Below are 23,637 nucleotides of genomic sequence, written 5' to 3' on the forward strand. Positions count from 1 at the left end.
TTAAAATAAATTTGCACTTTAAAAGGGTTCTGACAGTTTCATTGACTAATTTTGGAATGAAAAGCATATATTAGCTTAAATATTTAGAAATATTTTAAGATCTTAAAGAAAAAAATATACAATTAAAAAGATGATAGCACTCTGATACATGCTAGTAAACATGGTTTTTCTCTGGTAACAGGAGACCTTACCTTTTCTTGCAGCAAGTTGTTCCCCTCCCCTAAAACATACTCGGCCCAACATTCCATTTGGCAGATATTACCAACAGCATTCAAGTATGTGCTTATAACAAAAATAAAAACAAAAATTTGTTACCTCAATGTAAAAATAGATCAGAAAAAGTACATTAAAATTTTTTTGTGTGACAAGTTGTATTATTAGAACAGTATTAACAGGTAAGGATAAGGTGCATTATCTTCTAGGTTTCTAAAATATGAAGACTTTCTTGTATTCGTAAGTCAGTCACCATAATGATATTTCCAGTACATGCACCGTACTTTAATCAAGCAGATAAAAAAAATATCAGTTCTAAGAATAATATAGGTACATTGTATAGGTAAATTACATAGGTAAATGTTCATATTCCAGAAAGTTCTTTACGAAAAGATTTTAAAATTCCTTTAAAATATCTGACGGCTCAAAATTGAACACAGAAGTAATCTCATGTTTTTCTAAATCCTAAAAGAACACAGTATTTTTGTTGAGTACCACACTCAGTGACATCATACCTCAATATACAAAGTACACCAGCATTTCACCAGACCACTATGAAGTTGTCACACCTTTTACACTGGCTTGTTTGCTATGTTAACTAATTATAATTAGTGAAATAGAGCCAGCACAAAGAAAAGGCTGTGTCTTTAGAATGTCAATAGCCACAAGGGAATATAGAATTAAAACCACGGTTTCCTGATATAAATGTAATAAATAGCATTAACTGCTAAATAGTGCTGCTTTCTTTGAATGGCATCACCATCCCCCCAAATCAGCCTAAGACTTCACTGTTGACTTCTCATCAGTGGCAACATCTAGCATTCTACTGCACTAATAAATCCCATCTTCACATCTCTATTCCCATCATCACTTGCCCATTTCAGCCACTCATTACCTTGAGCTTAGACTATTGCAGCTGCTTTCTGTTTTCTCCAACTCTCATCTTTTCCCTTGGAAATCCATTTTAGTCACAATATTGTTAGATTAAAATAAAAAAAAAAAAGTTCTGATTATAACATCCCTGTTAAGAAACCTTTCGTGGTTGTCTATAGGACAAAACCCAAATTTCTCAGTTTAGTCTTCATGAATAGGACTTCACTACTTTAATTCCAGAAAAACTGAATCACATACTATTTCCAGTATATGTTCTGCTTGACTCCTATAGTTTTCTCTGCTTAAATATGTTTTCTCCATATTTTTGAGTGTTTAAATACTATCCATCCTTCAAGTGTTTTCTCCATAAAAGTTTCTCTTCCCACAGTATCTGTATATCTCTCACAATGGCAATTTGATCTTGTATAAAACATACTAATGTACATGACTTATATCAAAACTTAAAACAATTTATAGGAAGGATCTGTATTTATCTCATCTATGAAACTCATAATGCTTAATACAATGCCTAGAATACATCTTACGTATTTGTTAAGTAAATGGACTTCAGAATTGTGCCAAACCTGGAGTCACTTGTGTCAGTGACAAATATGTTAAATGACTCTGGCCTTCCTAGGTAGTGCTGCAACTACCTCGATATAGAATTCTCTTTTGTCAATATACAGTATAAGAAAAAAGAAACGGCAACAAAAGTAATTTCTCCGGATTTCTCCAGCATAGGAACTGACCCAAAACACCCAGAAAAACTGGTTTATTTTAGGGCAAATCTAGAGACCTCATACTTTGTGAATCTAAATATGAAGAGATGTTTATGCACATTTAATTTCTGGGTGATTCTACCCTTCTAGTCTTGCCCGTAACATTACCTCCACTCTCATCTCTCCCCCACACTGCATTGATCTCTCAAATACAAATCTGAGCATGCCACTTAACCTGATTGAAATTCTTTAATACTTTCTCATGGTCTTCAGAATAAAATCCAAACCTGTTAGCATGTTGTGCAACATTCTCCATGAAGCTGCCTTTGCCTACTCTAGTCTCATTTCCCACCCTCACATATTCCAGTTATGCATAACCAGAGTACTTGTAATTCCCTGAATGTGTCCTCCTCATCTTTTCTGTGTACCCAGACAGTATGTCCTCTCTTTCAATCTGAAATAGCCTCTTTATCTTCATTGCTGGGATAACTTCTACTTGTCTTTTAAGATCCACGTCAGGCATCACCTGGCCTAGGTAACCATCCTTATATTCCATGGCCTTCTGAGTATGCCTCAGATATAGATTATTTCACACCATATTATAATTATCTATTTAATGTGTCTGTCCTAGCTACAAGACTGTGAGCTCCTGGTGAGGAGGTGCTCTGATTTAACTCTAATTTTCCAAAGCAGATCCTCAAACAAGTATGACTGGCTGATTGAATGAGACTGTGTGGCACTCAGGACCTGTGGCTTACAGATGGGTCTCAGAGCAAATAGGAGCTCTTCAACAGTTAATGTACCCCTCACATCTAACCATTAATCCAGACAGAGGAGACATTCCTCGGCAGTGGCTATTGTGTACTCCATTCAGATATAGGAATACAACTGGATGGAAATTTTAATTCTAGTAGTTTAAATGCAGACCCAAATGGGATTAAAAAAAAAAAAAAGTACTAAACTTCTTTATTATCTATCCTGCTCCAAACACAAGTATCTCTAAATTATTTTGAAGAAATTCTTAGAAATTAATTCTTCTGGACAGACAAGAGCAATATTAGCATTTACTAATGATGAAAAACAGGATATAATAATGAAAACTGAGTATATGTTTTTAATTTTAATTTAAAAATTAAAGCCTGATGTTGTCTTTTCTATAGCTTCTAATATTAAAAAAAAAAAAAGTAAATAATTCTCTTTGCCAAAATTTTATCTATAGCAAGAATGACTCAAATGCCCCCAAGAAGAGCAATACACACTAGAGAAACACAAAACCAAGAAACTATCTTAATACTCTGGTTTTGTTTGGAAATGTTTGGAAAATATTTTAAGGTCTCTGGTATGTAACATTATCTTATGAAACACTATGTAAGTCTACTCTGGCATCCAGTTTGAGAGTTACTTAGCTATCTGAATTCAGAAAAATCCCAGATAAGTTCATTGCTTTTTTTTTTTTTAATACCAAACACTCTAAATCAAAAGGAAGCAATATGAATAAGGCAGTACCACTGTTTACAACACATGCGTAAAGGATACTCTTCACTATTCCGGATGTCAACAACCAGGAGCTTTGGTTTACTGGACTTTGTCTTCTTGGTAGGTGTTTTGAAGTGGCCTGTCACTGTGAGCTCACACAAGTCAATCAGGTCTTCTGCTGAAATCCGGGGTGAAACTTCTGACTTTAGGTCATTTAATGGGATAGATTCTCTTGACTGAAAGAAATGTACGATAACACAAATATTGAGAACATAATAAAGTGACAAACTATAGTTAGTGTAAAATATCTCCAGGATCTTGATATCAATCATTATAGGATATGGGGAACAGGAAATTATCTTGTAGTCTACTGTGTAACTGTATTCCTTACTACATAGGTTTACTTTTTCATTAGTCACACATATAGGAAAGTGTTATTCTTTTGCCTACCATAAGCTCCTGGCTTAAACGTGATAGAAACAGATGAAAAAGATTTTTCCTTATGAGAGCACTGTGTATCTTTGAAAGTGGCTCTTTTAAATACATTTCATTTTTCTTCAAGTACAATTATTCTTGTTAGGAGGACATTAAATACACTCTGGTAATATGAGAAATTGCATTGCAACTCAATATACATACTAATTAAAGAAATGGTTGTAATATATGTATTGGACTTCTATAACATAATTTATGTTATATATGAATGGTTGAGTGGAAATTAGATTGTCAGAGATGGATGAAGAACAACATAATGCTCTCTTTGATAGTAAACTAAAATGACAATGCAGCTTAAATTGTGAAAGAGGTAAAATCAGACTCTAGATTATCAAACCAGTGCATTGGTATCTGTTATATGGCAAAATACTGATTCAGACTAAGAGCTATTTATAATTAACTCCATGTTATTTAGTTGAGAGAAAGATTTTCCCCCCATTAAAGATTAATGCAATATAACTTAACAAATTTATTGAGTACCAGTAGTCACTCTTGAAAACTTACTTATAACATAACTTGAGAATTTAAAAACTTTCAAAATTCACTTCATTGAAAACATGGGGATTCAAAAGAAAAAAATTATATATTTAATAAGCTTTTATAATTGAGTCTATCTCATTTACCCATTTTTTTTTTTTCTATTCTCAATTTCATTGTGGGATTCCACATTTAGAATTTTCAATTTAGAATTTCAGGGCAGGAGAGAATAAAGCATATGAATCACTCATCAGACACACATTTTGGAGTGTGAATGTCGCCTCTCGTCCCTTGGGTTTCTCTATGTCATAAATTCTTTGGTGGCAAAGCAGTCGTTCTCTCACTTCATTACCTTTAAGCAGAAATGGAAATTGCTAAGCTTTATGGGGTTTTGGCTCTTAATAAAAAAGAGGCATTAAGAATTTTAATTTTTTAATACTAGGAATTAAAGCTGTTTAAACATTTTGAAATTAAAAATGCTCCAGAAAGATGAAAGAGCTTTCAAATTAGCAAGCCATACAATCAATGCTCCCATCCTTTTTTTTTTTTTATTAAATTGCAGTCTCTATAGGTATTTTTCCCAGATTTCAAAGTCGTACATTTATAAAGATAAAAAAGAACTTCTGATTACTCTAGCTCTGCTTTTAGTCATTCAGTTATGAATGTGGCATTTCAAACACAGGTTTCATTTGAATGAAAAGTGTGCCCTGGCTGACGAAGAGGATTTAACCAAAGTATTCTCTATGAAGAACTGACTGATTTAAGAAAGATCTGACTTTGGCATTGGTTCCAATCAAATGCATCATATATGAAAGGTTTTTCAAAAGAAAGAGCAATTGCTATATAAAATGGTAAGAACAGAAGGAGGGTGTAATCATTGACAAATCCATATTTTCCCCCAATTTTACAGGTATATATTAGTAAAGAACTTTAATGTAATGCATGCAAGATCCTCTGCAAATTAATTTTAGGAGATTAGTAAATTACATTTAGGACAAATTATACTACTTTGCTTTATGAAGAAAATAATGTTAAGTACAGAATGTAGTTTTTCTTTTATTAGACAGTTTTATATGCAATTTGACTATTCATTGTATAATTTCCACTTAAAGGCATAAAAATAAAACTTTCTCTGTACAACTTTTGTCTAATTTAATATCACTGATATTAGCATTGTCCTGTGTGGGGTTTTAAAATCATGGGACTTTATGGATAATGCAGAAAAATATAAAATAACTATAGAACAACTCTGGAAACATCTATTATTTATCAATTCTGCCCAAGAACCAGTATATACCATGCATATTAAGCTTAGATGTCCAAGTATTAGAAACCAATTTGTCTGAAAACTACTTTAAAAAAATTCATATTCGATTGGCAACTTTTTCAGTGGTCATACTGACAAAAACCATCTTTTAGTAGAGTAGGCTCTCTGAATGGCTATCTGAATATAGTAATGATAATACGAACCAAGCAAGCAAAATTTGGTAACAAACAGGCAGTTTGCTGTGTCCATTATTAAGCTATTGGGAGAATAACTCTGTCATGATTCATAAGAGTCTGAAATTGTAAACCTTTAATGAGAGTATGCCTATATACCCTTATGCTGCATATGTAACTAGCAACCATAAGGGCATAACTTTATATGCTTGTATTTCATATGTAAAATCTCCTAAATAACTACAGAGGCATTTTAACTATGAGAATACAGGGCTGGCATGTAGAACACCTTCCCTATACTTTCTGTCATGGATCCTGGCACAAACTTCAACCAAGTTACCCAAGACAGAAATCTGGAAATCATCATAGACTCTTCATCTTTCCTCATTCCTCGTTCCCATCTAACATACCCCCAAGTTCCACCAAAATCTCTCTCAAATCTCTTCCCTGAATCATTGCTCTATCTCAGGGCTTCATCATCTCTTACATGGACTATAGAAGCTATCTGCCTCTCTCTCCATCTCCTTTCTCTGCTTCCCTCTTCACCTAAAGTCATTCCTCCTAATTCACCTTCCAAGTATCATTTGAATTAAAAATAAAAATCTGACCATGTAACTTTTATAATTAAAAACATCTCAATGACTTCTAGACAATGATAGAATGAAATTCAAATTCCTTAGTATAGCACATAAATCCCTTTATGTAATGATCTCTGTCTAGAGTAGGCAGGAGACCACAGGCTTTGGAGTCAGACTACCTGATTCCAAATCTTGGTGACTTTGAGTATGATATTTAACCTCTCTGCCTGAACTCTCCTGAGCTATTTTAAGTATTAAATGAGTTAACCTATATAAAGCATTTAGAATGGTGTTTCACAAACTTTAAGAGTTCAATAACTGTTTGCTACCTTTGAACTCTTTTCTTACCCCTCGTCATCTTGTATTTTATGCTTTGGCATTAGCAGACTATTTGCTTTTTTGGACCACCATCCCTTTGTACACGTTTCCTCTGCTTAGAATGCAACACCTTGCCCATCTAATGACTCCCTGCTCACCTTTCAAGTATCAGCTCAAACATTACTATTTCTGTGAAGAAAGTCTGTTTTTAACTTCTGACAAACTTATTTACTCTTCTGCATCCCTATAGGTATCTGGTACACATTTATTAAATTGGGATTATTCACTTTCCATTAGACTGAAAGCTCCCCGAGGATAAGGAAAATGGCTTTTACACTTATTGCTTCCCTAGAAGCCAGCACATTACCAGACATATAAAATGTATTAAAACATATTTGTTGAATATAATGAATAAAATAATATTTATAAATTTTTTATTACTTTTTCTGAGTAACTGTGGTATAAGGTATGTATATGTTCCCAAAACGACATCTATAGTCTTCCATCATAGTAATTATTATATTTGTGATATAGTGTCTGTTTCTCCACTTGACTTACAATATCCTCGAATGCAGGTTACATGTCTTTTTATGTTTTTATCTTCAAAAGCTAGCACAATGTCTGGCATATAGAAACTCAATAGCTATTTAAATAAATAAATGAATGAATAAAATGAATGAACAAGTGAATAAAAGTATGATTAAAAAACTCTGCAGAGCACAATCTATTCTTATGTCTGGATTATTAGACCAAGTCTTCAGAGAAGGCAAAACATCAGATTCTTTGTTGCTTTAGGGCACTGTGATGGTTAATCAAGAACACTAAAACCTATATCTACCTCAGTAATTTCTCACAGTCATCTGCCCATTCCTTAACTGAAAAAATTGAAGATTACAGTTGCTACTACATAAGCCTTATAAAATATGCTCTAATTAATTGAAAGAAGCTAGGTGAATATAAAGAAGGCAAAAATTAAACAAACACAAAAACAAACTATCCTGAATAGGCAAAATAAGTCCACAATATTAAAATATTAATGAAGGAAAAAATAGGCAAATACTAGAGTTGATGTTTTGGGGAAAACCAATAAAGGTAGAACATCTGTATGTGAACTATACGTGTGCATGATTAGAAATGAGAAAATATAAATGTAAATGTGTTTTTACATTTTCTCATTTCTAATGTATAAATAAAAATATTAAGCATGGAAATACTTGAAAATAATACAGTATTATGTACCAATCTATATTATTAAATTTTTAAAATATTGATTCTATATATTATTTCCCAAAGAGCAGACAATTGGAATATACCTGTATATCAACTGGCCTAAGCTGAGCTGAAAAGAATGACAGGTAGAAAAACAAAAAGAGAAGAATGATATGTGGGGGGTGTGTGTGTGTGCATGTGTGTGTTTTCAAAAGTCAAAGAAAATCTGAATAGACTTTATAAATACAGGTACAATTTTAAAGTTTTCAAATGATTACTTAAGAGAAAAAGGTACCAAATATATTTTTCCTCCCAAACAATTTTACGTCATTTTAAAAGAAAACGGAATCCTTATGATATATTAATTGTTCTAAGGCAAAGACAACATTGAAATAGACTCAGGCCATTTTTATGAAACTACCTTAATACTTTAATCTGACAAAGATAGCATGAAACATACAAACACACACACATACACACACCAATATTCCATACGAATATAGATTTTTAAAAAATCTCAAAAGTAGAAAAGTGAATGCAGTAGGAATTTATAAGAATGACATACTATTATAAAGTAGGGCATATTCTAGGAATGAAGGATGGTTCAGTATTAGGACAATTTTAAAAGTAATTCATCATCTTTAGTCAAAAGATACAAAGTATACAATTGTCACTATAGATGACATAAAGCCAAATGTAATAAAACTTCACGTTTATTCCCAATTTTAGAAGAAGGAAAACTCATGGTAAACACATATCTGAAGGAAAGTTAATTAGAGTGGTAAAAGATGTTCTTTAAGATAGATTTTCTTTATCTAAAATATTTGACATTCTACTTAACGATGAACCACAGAGGCAGATATATTAAAATGAAAATGCAGAAATATATTATAGGTATCAGTATTATTATTTTTGTTATGGAAGTTGCTATGGAGACAATAAGAAAAATAGTAAGGGGGTTAATTATTGTAAAAGGAGAAATAAAGTATTTTAGATGATATAATAGTCTTCTTAGAAAATAGTCCAAAATAATCAGAAAAATACAATAAAACTGGTAGGAATTTGGTAAGGTTTTAGTTACAACATACATACAACAAAGTCATCAGCTTTCTTTATGGCAGCAGTAGAAAATACATTGGGCGAAAGCTTTCATTCACAGTATCAAAATATTCCTCCAAAATCAAACATTAAGATATAAGTGGATCACATTGAAAGAAAATAAAACATTTTCATGATGCACATCTGAAAAACTGAGAGACATAAGATGTTATCTGGAAAGATTCAATATTATATAAACTTTGTTTTTTCTCAGAGCAATGTATTAATACGTTATAGTTTTATCAAACTCTTAAAAAGGACCTTTTTTACAATTTTGAAATGTAAATTCTAAAGTTCATTTGACAGACTAAATAGGTGAGAATATAAAGAAAAATAAAATATGCCATTATATATTAAAAATGTACAAAACTCACACTGTATGGTACTGCACCTGATGAGACTAAAAGATTAACAGAATCTAGGTTGGATGCACAGAAACAGACTCAAATACACATAGGTATTTGGTAAAAGAACAGGATGCCATGTCAAATCACTGGGGGAAAGGATGTATTATTTAGACTATAGTGTTGGCATAACTTGTTAACTGGAAGAAAATAAAATTATGTTTCTATCTTACACTATACAGCAAAATGTTTTATAGGTGGAACAAAGAATTATTTATAAAAAGTGGAATCACAAAAGGATGAGAAAAACTACTAATGTCTAGAGATATTTATAAACATATATCAAAATATAAGCTCTTAAAGAAGAGTAATAAATGTGAAAAATAAAAATTTAAGATGCCCTTAATATATAAAGAGCTCTTTCAATCAATAAGAAAAAAATCTGTTTGGTTAAAAAAGATGGGAGGGAGATGTAAATGCATACTAACAACACCAACCTAATAATCACAGAAACATAAAAGCATATTGAAACACACACACACACACACACACACACACACACACACACAGAAGTAAGTGTTCTGGATATCTTTTTTCTCTTCCAGATTCTCTCTCCACTGGATTCTACCTTGCTCTCTGATTTAGGAGGCAACTTGTTTAGAGTTCATCAAGAGGGACCCTAGGGCCTCTGGCTCTCAAGTAGGTACAGACAGTAGGGAGACTGAAGATATTTATCTCCTTGGTTCCAGACTTGAGAAGTCACCTTGGCCTGGATGTGTTGATTGACCAAAGTCTCAAGATAGCCTGCTCTTAACCTGCTTCTCTTTATGCTCTGTTAATCTCTTTCTCTCTTATCCCTTTCCTTTTGGATAGAAACATGGCTGTAGCTAATATCCATAATTTACTGCATTATCTCTTGAATTTTTGTTCCTATTCCACTATTATTCATGTAATTATTTTTTTTCTGTAAATAAAACTTTCTTGAATTATCCTCATTTGAGTGTACCATCTTTGTTGTTGGTTGAACTCTGACAATAAGGATGTAGGGAAGAACTCTAAAATATACATGTTTTACATGTGTTAATCAACTTAAGCCTTCTGGAGAAACAATTGGTAATATGTATTAAAAACTTTCAAATATGCACAGCTTTCGATATAAAAATTTATTTTTAGAAATTTGTTCATGGCTATAATCACAGACTGTAAAAAGATGCATAGAAAAAATGTTTTATCAAACATTGTTTTTGTAAATTATGAAAAACTGTGAATGTCAATACATAATAAAATAATAGGATAAATGATAGAAAATTTATGTAAATGAATATGATTCATCTATTAAAATTATATTTTAGAAAAATATTTCTTAATAGAGAAAATATTTAGGATATATTATCAAGCGGAAAAAGACCCTATAACATTTATAAATTAACTATGATACCAGTTTGAAGATGTATATCATAGTGCACACATACATATGTGGGTATACATGCATGTGTATGTATACAGATTTTTTCATATATATAAATGATACATAGAAACTATAAGATGTTATCTGTGAGTTAGTAGAATTAATTTGACTTTTTAAAATGCTTTTCTGTGTTTAACTTTTATTCATTAGGTATAAGCTATTTTTGAAAATATAAATTTATAAAAATGTAAGATTTGTTTTTAATGAGCATTATTAAACAACTATCTTAAATACTTCATAATCACGAATCTAATCTGTCGGAAGACAATTCTTATCACATGTTTGCAGCAACACAAAAAAGGCTTTACAGATGAGAAGTCATGGCTATAGTCACCATTATAGGTAATCAGATGTGGCACTAGAAAACATGTAGTGATGTTAAAGAGCAGCGATCTAATCCCTATTATTCTTAAATTCAGATAAAATTTTAAAATTGTAAAAAGACATCAGCAAGCAGGGTAGGCATTCAAGTTTGGAAAGGTGACACACAAAAGTTAATAATATACAATTAGATAAAAATTTTGAAGTTCACTGAAATGTTTCATTGGTGAGAATTCCTCTGCATGTCATTTGCATTAAGAAATATTTGAATAAACTGATGTTTGTCTACCTCTTTGTCAAATGTATGAAGAATTTAGAGAAAACGCTCTGTTGGCTACATAAAAAATATTTAATATAGTTTGCCAAACTTCTGCCACAAATGTAAATTACATCATTACCACTAAATAATTATAGTATTTTTCCTAGTATTATAGTATTTTCCTAGCATATAGTATTTTCACATAAAATAGTGAAAATTATCTAGTAGATTACTGCCTAAATGGATATTTTTCTTAGCAACAATTTTCTTTCCTTTAAGAGTAATATATTTTGATCCTGCATTCAGAATGAACTCCAGGTGATCATACTTATAATGTATGCATATTAGCAGGTTAAAAACAAAATAACAAACACCCCTCCTTATGAATGAAAGCAATTTTCATGTAATATGCTCGTGTGTGAGCGTGTGTGTGTCAGTGATTAGGGGTATGTGGGAGAGAGAAAATTTTAATACAAAAAGTTACTTTTCTAAGTCCATTTAGAAATTAAAGATTCCAAAAGATATTTACAGTACCTGGGCATAAATGAGGCCAGTATGTTGCTTTCAGGAGAAACATTATAGATTTGAGTTTCTTGAACTTTGAAACTCAGGGATAGGATGACCTCAGAATGTCTACAGTACAGTTTGAGTCATTTTAAAATCTCTTTTCTTTGAGTTAATCTTGGTGTATGGTGACAGATAGCAGTCTAGGTTCATTCCTTTGCATGTGGCTTTCCAATTTTCCCAGCACCATTTATTGCAGAGTCTTTCTTTTCTCCATTGTATAGTTTTGGATCCTTTGTCAAAAACTATTTGCCCATATATATGTGGGTTTATTTCTGGGCTCTCAATTCTGTTTTATTGGTCTGTGTGTCTGTTTTTCTACCAATACCATATTGTTTTTATTATTGTAGCTTTGTAGTGTAATTTGAAGTCAGGCAGTGTGATACCTTCAGCTGTGTTTGTTTTTCTCAAAATTGTACTATTAGCTATTTGGGGTCTTTTGTGATTCTATACAAATCTGATGATTTTTTGGTTCTAATTCTTTAAGAAATACCATTGGAAACGTTTATTTGTAAAGACACCCTGATGTTCACTGCAGCATTATTCATGGTGGCCAAGATATGGAAACAACTGCAGTGCCCGTCTATAGATGACTGAAGAAAGAAGATGTGGTACTTATATACAATGGAATATTACTCAGCAATAAGAACAGATAAAATACTGCTATTTGTGACAACATGGATAGATCTTGAGATTATCATGCTAGGTGAAATAAGTCAGACAGAAAAAGTTGAGAACCATATAGTTTCACTCATATGTGGGATATAAAACTGAAGCAACAAATTAACAAGACAAACAACAGAGACTCATGGACATGGACAACAGTTTACTGGTTACCAGAGGGATAGGGGAGAAGGGGAGATAGATAAGAGTGAAGGGGTTCAATTTATATGGTGACGAAAGGAAATGCAATTTTGGAGGATGAACACACAATGCAATATATATATGATGTATTACTGAATTGTACACTTGAAACTTATATAATTTTGTTAACTGATGTCATCCCAATAAATTTAATTAAAAAATCTCTTCACTGTGAAAGCAAAGTGATATTTATTAAATATCTACTTTATAATGTAAGAACTTAAAATAAGGCAGCACAGAAAGTGACATACATTGTATACATTTCCTAAACAGAGAGATCTGAATTTTGAGCAAAACCATATTTAAAAAAGACTATTAAATTTCATTGGATTGGAACTGGAACACTAACTGGAAGACTAAATTAATTTAAAAGAAAGGTGAAATATGAATAAAAAACTATAAAAAGTAAAAGTAGGTATGCTTATGAGGCAGAGAACATCACAGGGCTAACCATGTATTAAATAATGTATGTTTCAACATAGTAAATGTATACTTTTTCTTGAGGACAATTTGTAAAAGTAAAACTCAAAGATTGTTCTTCAAGTGACATATGATGTTTCTAAGTGAGGGGCTGGATCAATATAAACATGCGTATGACAACACAGAGCCAGGTACATGAACAGCTAAAATTTCTTATGTTCCTTTTATATTTCCCATATCAAGTATAATAGCGCCTTGCCTAAAAAAGGTGCTAAAATGTTTGATAAATAATACACACACGTGTCAAAGGATGCTGAGTGATGTTGTCTCTATGTTGAGACGAAGAGCCTCTAATATGCTACCAAATAACAGAAGCCATCAACAAAAGTCACTAACAACTTCCCCAGGGCTGAGAAGGGACAGAAGTGATTCTGCTACTTCCAATTATCATCCCAGCAACTCTTTTCCTCCCAGCCTATATAAAGAGCTTTAGTGTGTGTTGGGGTGGGGGTGGGGTCAACTTTGTGGAGAGCATAACGTTCAAGATGCACCTGCTTTCCATCTCATAGAATAGAGGAGCAAGTGTTTCCCACAAAGCAAATGAGGGGGAGTGCCCAAGACAATCACATGTAGAGAGCTGGGCATACTTGCAAGAAAGAGGTGGCTGACATTCTGTTTTGTGGTAGAATGTCTGCCTACACAAAAGACTTATTTATCTGTCCTGTACCTCTCTGAGTAAGAAAGAAGTAGGTAGTGCTGAGAGAGCAGGTAGCAGACCCTTTCTCTGACTGTAAGTTCTTAAGCCATATAGTGAGAATGACACTTGCCTTATTTACACCTCACAAATTTACTGTGAGGATCAACTGGTAGAACAGACATGAAAGTGTTCAGTCACCTCAAAGAGTCCATAATCTGGTTGGAAAGACAAGAACAACAGAAACAAACCAGTAATAGAACTACACAATACTAACAGAAAACATTTATATAGTGCTTATCATGTGCTGGTCACTGAGATAAGCACTTGACATATATGAACTCAAAATTTAAGAATCATGAAAAATCCTACGAGGTAGGTTTAATGTTTTGCTCATTTTATAGGTGAGAAAATGGGGCACAGAGAGGTTAAAAAAACTTACCAATGGCAACATAATCAGTAAGTTACTGAGCCACAGTTCAAATTTAATCACTGGCTCTGGAGTCTGAGCTCCTAACCACATTATCACACTACCTCCCTTATAAGAGTCCATGTATGGAATCACAAGTACATACTATGAGAATTCAGGAAAAGAAACAATATGGGCAGAAGTAGTTAGCAAAATATAGACGGAGTAAGCGGGACTTGAGTCAGGAAAAATCAGTAGGGTTTAAAAAAGTAGAAAAGAGAAGAGTTCCTTAAGTGGGTAATTGTATGAGTTTTGAAGTGTGAATGAGCAAGAAAACACTGTATAAAAAATACTGAGTATCTTCTAGGTACTATATACTGTGTTTGTGATATATTAATGAACAAAACAAAGATATTTGTTCTTGTAGAACTCAGTCAATGGGTATAAGAAAGATAATGAGACTAGTCTTACTGACCTGAGCATCCTGGAAGCTAGAGGGAAAGAATACAGAATAGGTAGAGAGGACAGACCATGAGGCTCTGAAAGAAAGAGAAGATTGAGAATATAAGAAACAGAGAAGTACTGTAGCATTTTTGGAAGAATGTGTTACATGGTAACAGCAGTATCTTAGAAAGACTACTTTGGCTGTATTTTGAAGGATGAAACAGAGATGGGAAAAATGATAGGCAGAAAGTTAGTTAATTTTATGATGATCTACATTAAGAGACGACACTGGAAATCAAGAGCTTTGCTCTCTTCATTATTCTTTTTTCCTTCAGTCTTTTCGTTTCTACTAATTTTCCCTGGCTTACAAATACATCCAATATTCTCCCATCCACAATGGAAGGTAAATTAAAACAGTAAAAAATAAAATTACTCTCCAAGGGTGGGTCCTTCCCTAGCTACTATCTCTATGCCTTCTCATGTCTCTTTTTATCCTGCCATTCACTCCTGAACCCGCTGCAACTTGGTTTCTGTCATGATATAGAAGAAAGAGTAGATCGCTGTCCAGGACAAAGTAGACAATTTCAAAAGACTTCTTATAGAAGGTAACATTCAAATTGAGCATAAAAAGATGAATAGGAGTTTGCCAAGTAAATAACTGGGTTTTTCAAGCATGTTCAGTGGGAAGCAATTCTATCAAACACGTCAGAAAGCTGCTTTGATTTTACTTCTAGGGCTTCAGTTCAACCTCTAAGAGATATGTTAATAAAGTCTCTCTCATTAAAAATCCTTTCTTTTTTTTTTTTTTTTTGTTTGTTTCCAATTTACCCTGGTATAAATGAGGCAGAAATTTTAGTCATGAGGCTATTTTCATTTTGAAAGGATTTCTAGAAGTTTGGTATCTAACCAGAGTGTCTCAGGTTTACAGCCCTTGCTCCATACTGATACTGGTTTCTTCCCATACACCATGAACTTCTTGAAAACAGGAACTAAGACTTGCTTGTATATACACTTCCACTGCCTAGCAGAGAGCTCGGCAGCTATCCAGTAAAATTGGTGTATTAATGAAAGGGTAATGGAAGAATGAAAGACATATGAGAAGCACTATAAGAAAACAGATAGAAGATAAAGGACAGGGATGAGTAAATGATGGCTCTTATGTTTTGAACATGGATAATCAGTGGAAAAAGAAAATAGCATCAGCGACAGACAGTAGACCAGGGGAAGGGAAGTTCAGATTTAGATATGTGACACTGAGGCTGCATAAGGTCTACCAAGCTGAAGTGTTGAAAATGCAATTAGAAACAGAACTCGTATTTGGGAGAAGTCATGACTAGAGGACCCTATTTTTGGAATTATCAGCATAGAAACGGCAGTATAAGTTATGAGAAAGAATAAATAATTTGAAGAAAAAAGAAAAATTGGCAGGAAAAATATCCTGATTTTAGCAGGCATTGTCTATACATTCTACCGAGAAAAATCTTAAATTATGTAAACTATTAACAAGGCTTGGAAATACATAAAATTGAGAGTTTTAGGGCAATATCTAACAACTCTTATTTTTCCACATGTCTACAATAAATAGACTCTTCTTTATTAGTGCTAGATATTTCAAGCTCATGTATGAGAAGGGACAGGTCTTTGCATATGTCACATTGAAATTAACTATCATTCTCAAAGGAATTTTAACAAATAAAAACTACTTTGAAAAACTAACAATCTACAAAAGTATTTTTATCCATATATTTAAAACAATAATTTGTTTCAGTAGCATTTTGGTGTTTTTCCTTCTCCCACTTGTTTTTAGAGAGACTAGGGAGAGGTTGATATTTCTAAAATACAGAAATATAGCATCTAAAATGGAGTTTGAAATAAAACTGTCATGCTCTGGAAGCTGCATGTTATAGCTCTCACACTAGAGAGAATATTTTTCTCCCTTAAATATAAGAGAAAATGTATATGATATGAAACACAAAGGAGAGTGGAGATAGGAGTTTTTTAAAGTGATTAGGGCTTTTATGCTAAAATTTTCACAGATGTGCCCCTGAAAAATTATGCGTAAGCTAAGTTTTTGTAAAGAGAAAATTTTTCCCTTTGATAATATCACTTTGGAAATATTTCATCTCTCTAGGCCTCAATTATCTGATGTATGAAAGGAAGAGGCAGAGGTAGATATTTTATGTTTATTTTAGCTCTAGAATTCTATGACCTTATTTCTGACTGAGTTTTCAACTGGCAATAGGTTCCAAACCCTTGCTCACCTCCTGGGACAAAAGTTAGAAACCTGTACATGACGCTTAACGACACCAGAGGAGTTTCTACTTAAAGACATCGGGGAGTGATTCTAATTGTGAGGCTCAGCAAAGTGCTGTGCATAAAGCATGGCATGCTTAAATAAACTTAGATCCATAGGAACTTATGCATTTCAAAAACTAGTGACTAGAAAATATTTCATAGTTTAAATTGGTTGAAGTGAGAACAGAAGAGATGGCGGTTACAGTAAGTGAATCACTCTCATATCAGTGATTTATGGGGCAAAAACAGGGTCAACAGACAATGTTTTTGCAGAGTGGTGGAGGGTGCTACTGTGTATAAGTTTCTATAAGCTTCTGGACATAATTTTCAGAATAAAATCAAAACCTTATAAATTTCCCAGGCTGAGGTAAACAAGGTGAAAAAGTTAAACAAGACAGCGGCTCCAGTCAGCTAAACTCCTAAAGGTAGAATCTGTGCTCTTTCTTCTGGAATGTGATAGAGCTGCTATTCCATGTAGGACATGCTCAGCTTTAAATGGCAGCAGCGATTCAAGGAGTAGAGCCAGCTGGTGGCTAAGAGGTCACAGTATTTGTTAGTCCAGTTGATATTTTCATCTCTAATTCTAACTTTCCAAGGTACAGCGCTTACTTGAATTGAGTTGCTGACTTATTATCTTTCTTTCTCACTCTTACCCTTTCTCTTATGCACTGAAGTCACAAACACTACCAGTTTCGCTCAAGTGTTCCATGTTACTAGAGAAATTCTCCCATCATTCCCCTTACTACATAACCAGAAGATGTCAAATGACCAAAATATTCTCTGGCTGGAAACTTCAGCAAATCTCTGTGGAAGAAAGTCTGGAGATCACCCTCCCTCATCTTTATTGTTATGCCAAAGACAAGGTAAATGAGCTCTTTAAAGTGGTTGTGATGTTAACTGTTATTACTATGATATTAATATGGTGGAATGTTCAGCTAATATCATGCACCAGCCAACCATTTTTATTTTAATATAACTCAGATATTTGAAGTTTCAGGTGTGAAGACAAAAAATTTTATGATAAAGGAAGGATACTCAGTTGTCTCTAATATTAAATCATTTATTTAATACATTATAAGCCATCCCAGACAATTCTTATAAGAATATTGATACAGAAGTACCAATGTCCATAAAGTATTTAGCTATATTTCAAATTTCTTTCACATAAATGAAGAGATTCTGATTTTAATGAAATCAGAAAGGTTATATACATGTCACAACCAACCTATAGCCACAGATCATTTAGATGTATTTTAGGTTTACGATATGCAATACATATTTTGGAATACATATTATGAACTGATAAGTCTGGATACATCCTTTCCATAATGTTAAATTGGTTAAAACCAATTTTTTCATATTTCCTCATTGAAAATAAAAGCACTTCAGGGATTAACTAATTTTTCAATTCATTTAAGAGCTGACTAGAATTCTGGATTCTGAAACATAAATTGGGCATGAACAAATATAGAAGTTCTATAAGAAAATCTAATAAATTATTTTATGTACAAAAAGTCTGTTAATTTTAACAGTAATTACAATTAAAATGATCACCTATAATGCAATAGATAACTTACTGCAATATTCTAGATAGATTCCATTTTAAAGTTGTTAAATTTTGAAAAATATCTATATCCCCTTTTGGCTTAATATAACTTAAATGCAATAAAAAAGTAATCTAAGCAGAGGAAAAATATTTGATAAAGGAGTTACACACAATATTTTTTGTGGTGAGGTAAATCCTTAAAATACTACATAATGACTATAAAATGTACAAATATATTTCAACAATTATATACCCTATTATATGCCAGATATGATCAAAAGTTTTGTTTTTATAAAAAAATAAAATGGATATTCTATTGCAAAACAAGATGATAAATTTATTGGTCAAAACACATGAGGCTACTTTGATTGAAATGATAATAATGCTATAAATGGTAAGAATAGCATATGTAATAAAAAATTAATCAACAAATGACAAATGAATATATAAAGCCACATTTGGTACTAGCCTTTCAGGAAAGGTAATTTAAAATTACTTATATATTATTAGAAATAATGATCTTTCTAATCAATCAAGATGCAAAAACTTTCTTGGTATTTTAAATTTAACTAAAATTTACTTTTTAATATTGACTGGTAAATTTTCAGTAAAGCTTTACTGCTCTTCAAGTCTAGTCAATTTTTTTTTCTAACTCCTCAAAATTACAGGATTGCCTAGTCCATGAATTTATGTGATACTTCCACTCAATAGCAAACAAGGACTTTAAGTATAACTCTGGCTTTAACTAAAAGTTTGGCAGTTTCTGATACGACTGATATCTTTTGCATATATAGAAATTAGGACAGAGCCTAGATTTCCACTTGGTTCCAAAAGCTGAAACATAATGAAGAGAGCTAAGGAGTCCATAGCCATTACTCCTCTTAACTTCCTACTGAATATCAGAACAACACGCTGAAAAGACATTTGATAAAACTTTTATGAAATCAATGCACTATACTTACCTCTCAAGCCAAAAGACAGCAAAACATTGAAACAATCTACGTGTAAGATAAAGATGTCCACCACTACCTTTGTTATTTAACATTGTTAAGGAGAATTAGCTGAAGCAATTAGATAATAGAATGACATAAAAGGTATAAAATTGAAAAAGAGGCAAAATTATAAAAAATTGCAAGCAATATATAACTGGAAAATCTGACTCAACTGAAAAATTGTTATAAACGATGAGAGAACAATAATGTAGCTAATAAATAATGATGATGATAATGATAATGAAAACTTAGAGTGCTTAGTATGTACCATCAGTGTTCTACATATATTAACTCAATTTAATCTTCCCAGTAATCCTATGAAGTATTTAATAGTATTATCTCTATTTTATGAGCAACAATGAAACCAATTCCATAGAGGGCGTGGCAGAACTGGGATTCAAAAATTCACATCTGTGTTCTTAATCACTAAGCCAAACTGCTTGTAAAATCAACAATCTTTCCGTATATTTAATAAAACTAGAAAATATAATGAAATAAAATATCCAATAGTAATAGCAACAGAAAGCTTAAAATAGAAATAATCCTAACAAGAATATGCAAGAAAACTAAAAAATGCCATAGAAGAGCTTAAAAAGAACGTATGCATAAATACAAAGACATACCCTATTTTGGCAAAATAAAACTCAATATATGCCAATTTCCCCTACTTATTTATAAATTTAATTCAATTATATATATATAGATGTATACATCTATATATGTATATAGATGTATACATCTATATACACACACACACACACACACACACACACATACACACATACATACATATATATCTCAAAAGGATTCTTTAGGGGAGGGAAAAAAGACTAATTTTACAATTCATACAAAAATGTAGTGCCAGATATACTATATAATTATAATTTTAATATAATATTGCCAAATACCAGAAAGAAAATGACCTGAAACATGAATATAACTAAAAAAAGAGTTCAGAAATGAATATAAACACATGTGGGAATCTAGTTTATTATAGGGTGTATTTAGAATCAATGGGAAGCATTTAATTTATTCAAGAAAACCAACATTTTATTAATATTAAAATAATTCAAATATCTATTTGATAAGTATAAAAGTTTAAAATCTATTACTTAATTCAAGTCTGTAGGACTATACTTGCCTACTCTTTGCTAAGTTTTTGTTTTACTTAATTTCTGTAGGCTTTCTGAACAATAATGTTTATTGAGATGGATGTATTTTGGAATAATTCCAGTTTAGCAAGGCTTCTGATTTGCTCATTTTGGCTTTGGGGAGGAACAAAGAAAGTAATAACCTTTAGTAATGATTCCCCAGATGTGTGAATGCTGCAGATAAAAGCTGTTTTTTATTTTTCATTATGCACCTTTCTTTGTTAAATTCTGTGTTAGCACCTGTACAAAATCAGGTTAAGAAACCGAATTCTTAGTAGTAGGTTTATTTCTCATATAACATGACTTGTTTATTTATTTTGCACATTTTATAGGATATCCTGTGAGGAGGGCTGGAATAAACAGGACACTTATATCCTGGGATTGTGAAAGTCATTAGATTCACTGAATTCTGTATATAACAACTGCGTCTGTTGTTGCTAGCCTTTGTGCCAGAATTGTGTCAGAATCCATTTCTCTTTAAATGCCATGGAATGTCACTGATACATAAAATGACATCCCTGAACTGTGAGGTTGCATAAGAGAGATCTCAGTACAAGACCCCAGATATTCATTAGCAAGTTGGAATTGTGCTAAGTGTACCTATCGCTCTTCATGAAGAATATATTCTATAGACTTACTGATGGAAAAAAATTGCTAAAGGAGCTGTCTCAAATCAATAATGAATTAAATCAGGCTGCAAAGGAATAAAAACTGTCACCATCAAAACCTTCCTAGCAACTGCAATGTGGATATGCTAATACTATGTCAAAGCACAGTCCGATTGTCTTTAAAAAAGTGTACATTGTCTCGGATCAGTTCAGCTGCTACCTTGGGCCTATCCTAAATAGGATACTCTACCATATATCATAAAAATTGTTATTTTCCCCAAAGATGACAATAACTCATATTTATTTTCTTCTTTTGTGTTTCCCATCAAGAACTCTTCCTTAATACAACACTCTAGACCAGGGGTCCCCAACCCCCAGGCTTCAGACTGCTAACAGTTCCTGGCCTGTTAGGAACCCAGCAGATGAGCGGTGGGCCAGCAAGCGAAGCTTTATGTGTATCTGCAGCCTCTCCCTAGTGCTAGCATCACCTCTTCAGCTCTAACTCTAATCACCAAGCATTAGATTCTCATGGTAATACCAGTCCCTGGTGCCAAAAGGATTAGGGGCTGCTGTTCCAGACATCTTCTAGTGTTCATTCAGTCATTATTCAATTTCTGTCTGACTCTGGGCATTTTTTTCTGCTTTTGTTTCACTTGCTGTGTCTATAGGACACTGTTCTATTCAGAACAGGCTTATGTACAACTGAAATTTCTACTTTCAGAAAAATGGTATTTACTAATTTGATGATTTAGAATGAGAAGACCCAGGAATTTCTATAACTCAGAGAAAGGAAGCATCCTTAATATGAAACTATAAATTTTGTGTCCTATCCTTTGTAAAGAATAACTAAAAATAGTGACAAGATATACAACATGTAAATGTTTCAAGTTTCACAGTGCTGCAGTTAAACAATGAGATGTTTTAAAAAAGAAAAATATGAAGGTCAATGAGAAAAAGCAGTGATAAATATGCATCACTAATTTAGTTTCTTGACCTGGAAATAAAGAATTACCCTTGAGTTATTTTATGAAATTTATTTATTCATACTGTTTCATTCTACAAAAGATTCGAGATTTGGGTTCAGTTTACTCTTCAAAACAATCTAAAACATATTTTTATCATTTCCTGATACATTATTTTCTTCTGCCAAAATAGTTTTCTAGTGTGTTGAATTAAATTACACCCAAAATTTGGAACTGATACACTGTGGGAAAGAAAGTTTATATAAAATGATAATAATTTTACTATCTCTGAACTGCAGCGGCTGTATTTTAAAAACAACTGAGGCTGGAAAATGATTAGCAGGGTGGTAATGGGGGCAAGGCTGGAACATTGCTGATTTTCTTTCCCTTAAACTGAACTGAAGACATATTCCCAGACCTTAATTAGCAAGGTACAAAGATGCAGTTCACACTACTATGAAATGAGGACTGTGAAAACCTCTCTGTAACTGTGAAGCACTGAAGTAGGTACTCAATAAATGTTTGCTGAATGAATAGTCAAAATTCTCTTAAAATTATGAGGGGAAAAAAGTAAAATACCAGTTTTTTTTTTTAAAAAATCATTCTTTCTCTTGCTTTTCCTTAACTCCTACCTGCATTTCTCTTGTTTCTTTACAGTTTTTCTCTTGAAGAAGCAAAATTGTTCATATTTTTGTTTTTGGGGGCGGGGGGAAAGATTTGTCACTTTCAGTTTCTGATGGTTTCCATGTTATGTGACAACTGTGTTTACACTCATATGTACTCATATGTTAACACCCTTAATTATTACTCGGATCACTACATATATTGAGTTGATTTAATAGGGATACCTTTCACTGATTTCAAGAGAGAAAACATCATAAAGTGTTAATAGGGAACATAAGTTTTTGAGTCTTAGATGAATTTCTCACTCTAATTTATTTCTGCATGAATAGCTTTTGAAAGTCTGGTGTTGTAGGTTAGTATCTCTGATTAGGAACTGTTTTCACAAAGCAGAACAAGAAGGGGTGGGGGAGCCAGGGAGAGAGAGATTTATGAGAAGGCAGAAAAGACAAAAGAGGCTCACAGAGTGAGCAGGCTAAGTTTGCTGAGTAGTGAAACAGGCTGTGATTTTGGTTCATGAAAGGAAAGTTAACTTGCTAAAAAAGGTTATACATGAACAACTATAAACAAGTAGATTAGTATAAAAAATACACCAAGTAAAAATATACAAAGATTAAAAAAAAACCAATATAACCTTAAATATGAATGCATTATCACTGAGTGCCCCACTATAAATAAACACTTTTGTTTAGCTTCAAAGTCATGAGAAAATTGTATGTACATATACTGTTAAGAATGATCTTAGGACCTTAGTAAAAACAGATTCTAAGAGCCAGCAT

The 23,637-nt window shown here is 32.6% G+C and overlaps 1 protein-coding gene across 4 annotated transcripts in view; it reads right to left on the reverse strand.

Annotated features, from left to right (window-relative positions):
* Nucleotides 1–23,637, reverse strand: part of TBCK (TBC1 domain containing kinase) — a 159,015-nt gene that overhangs the window by 26,225 nt on the left and 109,153 nt on the right. For 2 of the 4 annotated variants that reach the window (XM_039848796.1, XM_039848797.1), the window contains exon 24: nt 3,342–3,517. In XM_039848796.1, coding sequence (XP_039704730.1) covers nt 3,342–3,517 — 176 coding nt within the window. Of the gene's footprint in view, nt 1–107; nt 283–1,105; nt 1,164–3,311; nt 3,518–23,637 lie in introns of those variants that run through there. The other 2 variants (XM_039848798.1, XM_039848799.1) reach the window with 2 other exon arrangements.

Source organism: Pteropus medius, unplaced genomic scaffold, assembly GCF_902729225.1.
Source record: "Pteropus medius unplaced genomic scaffold, Ma_sr-lr_union100, whole genome shotgun sequence".
In the NCBI taxonomy this organism is placed as follows: domain Eukaryota; kingdom Metazoa; phylum Chordata; class Mammalia; order Chiroptera; family Pteropodidae; genus Pteropus; species Pteropus medius.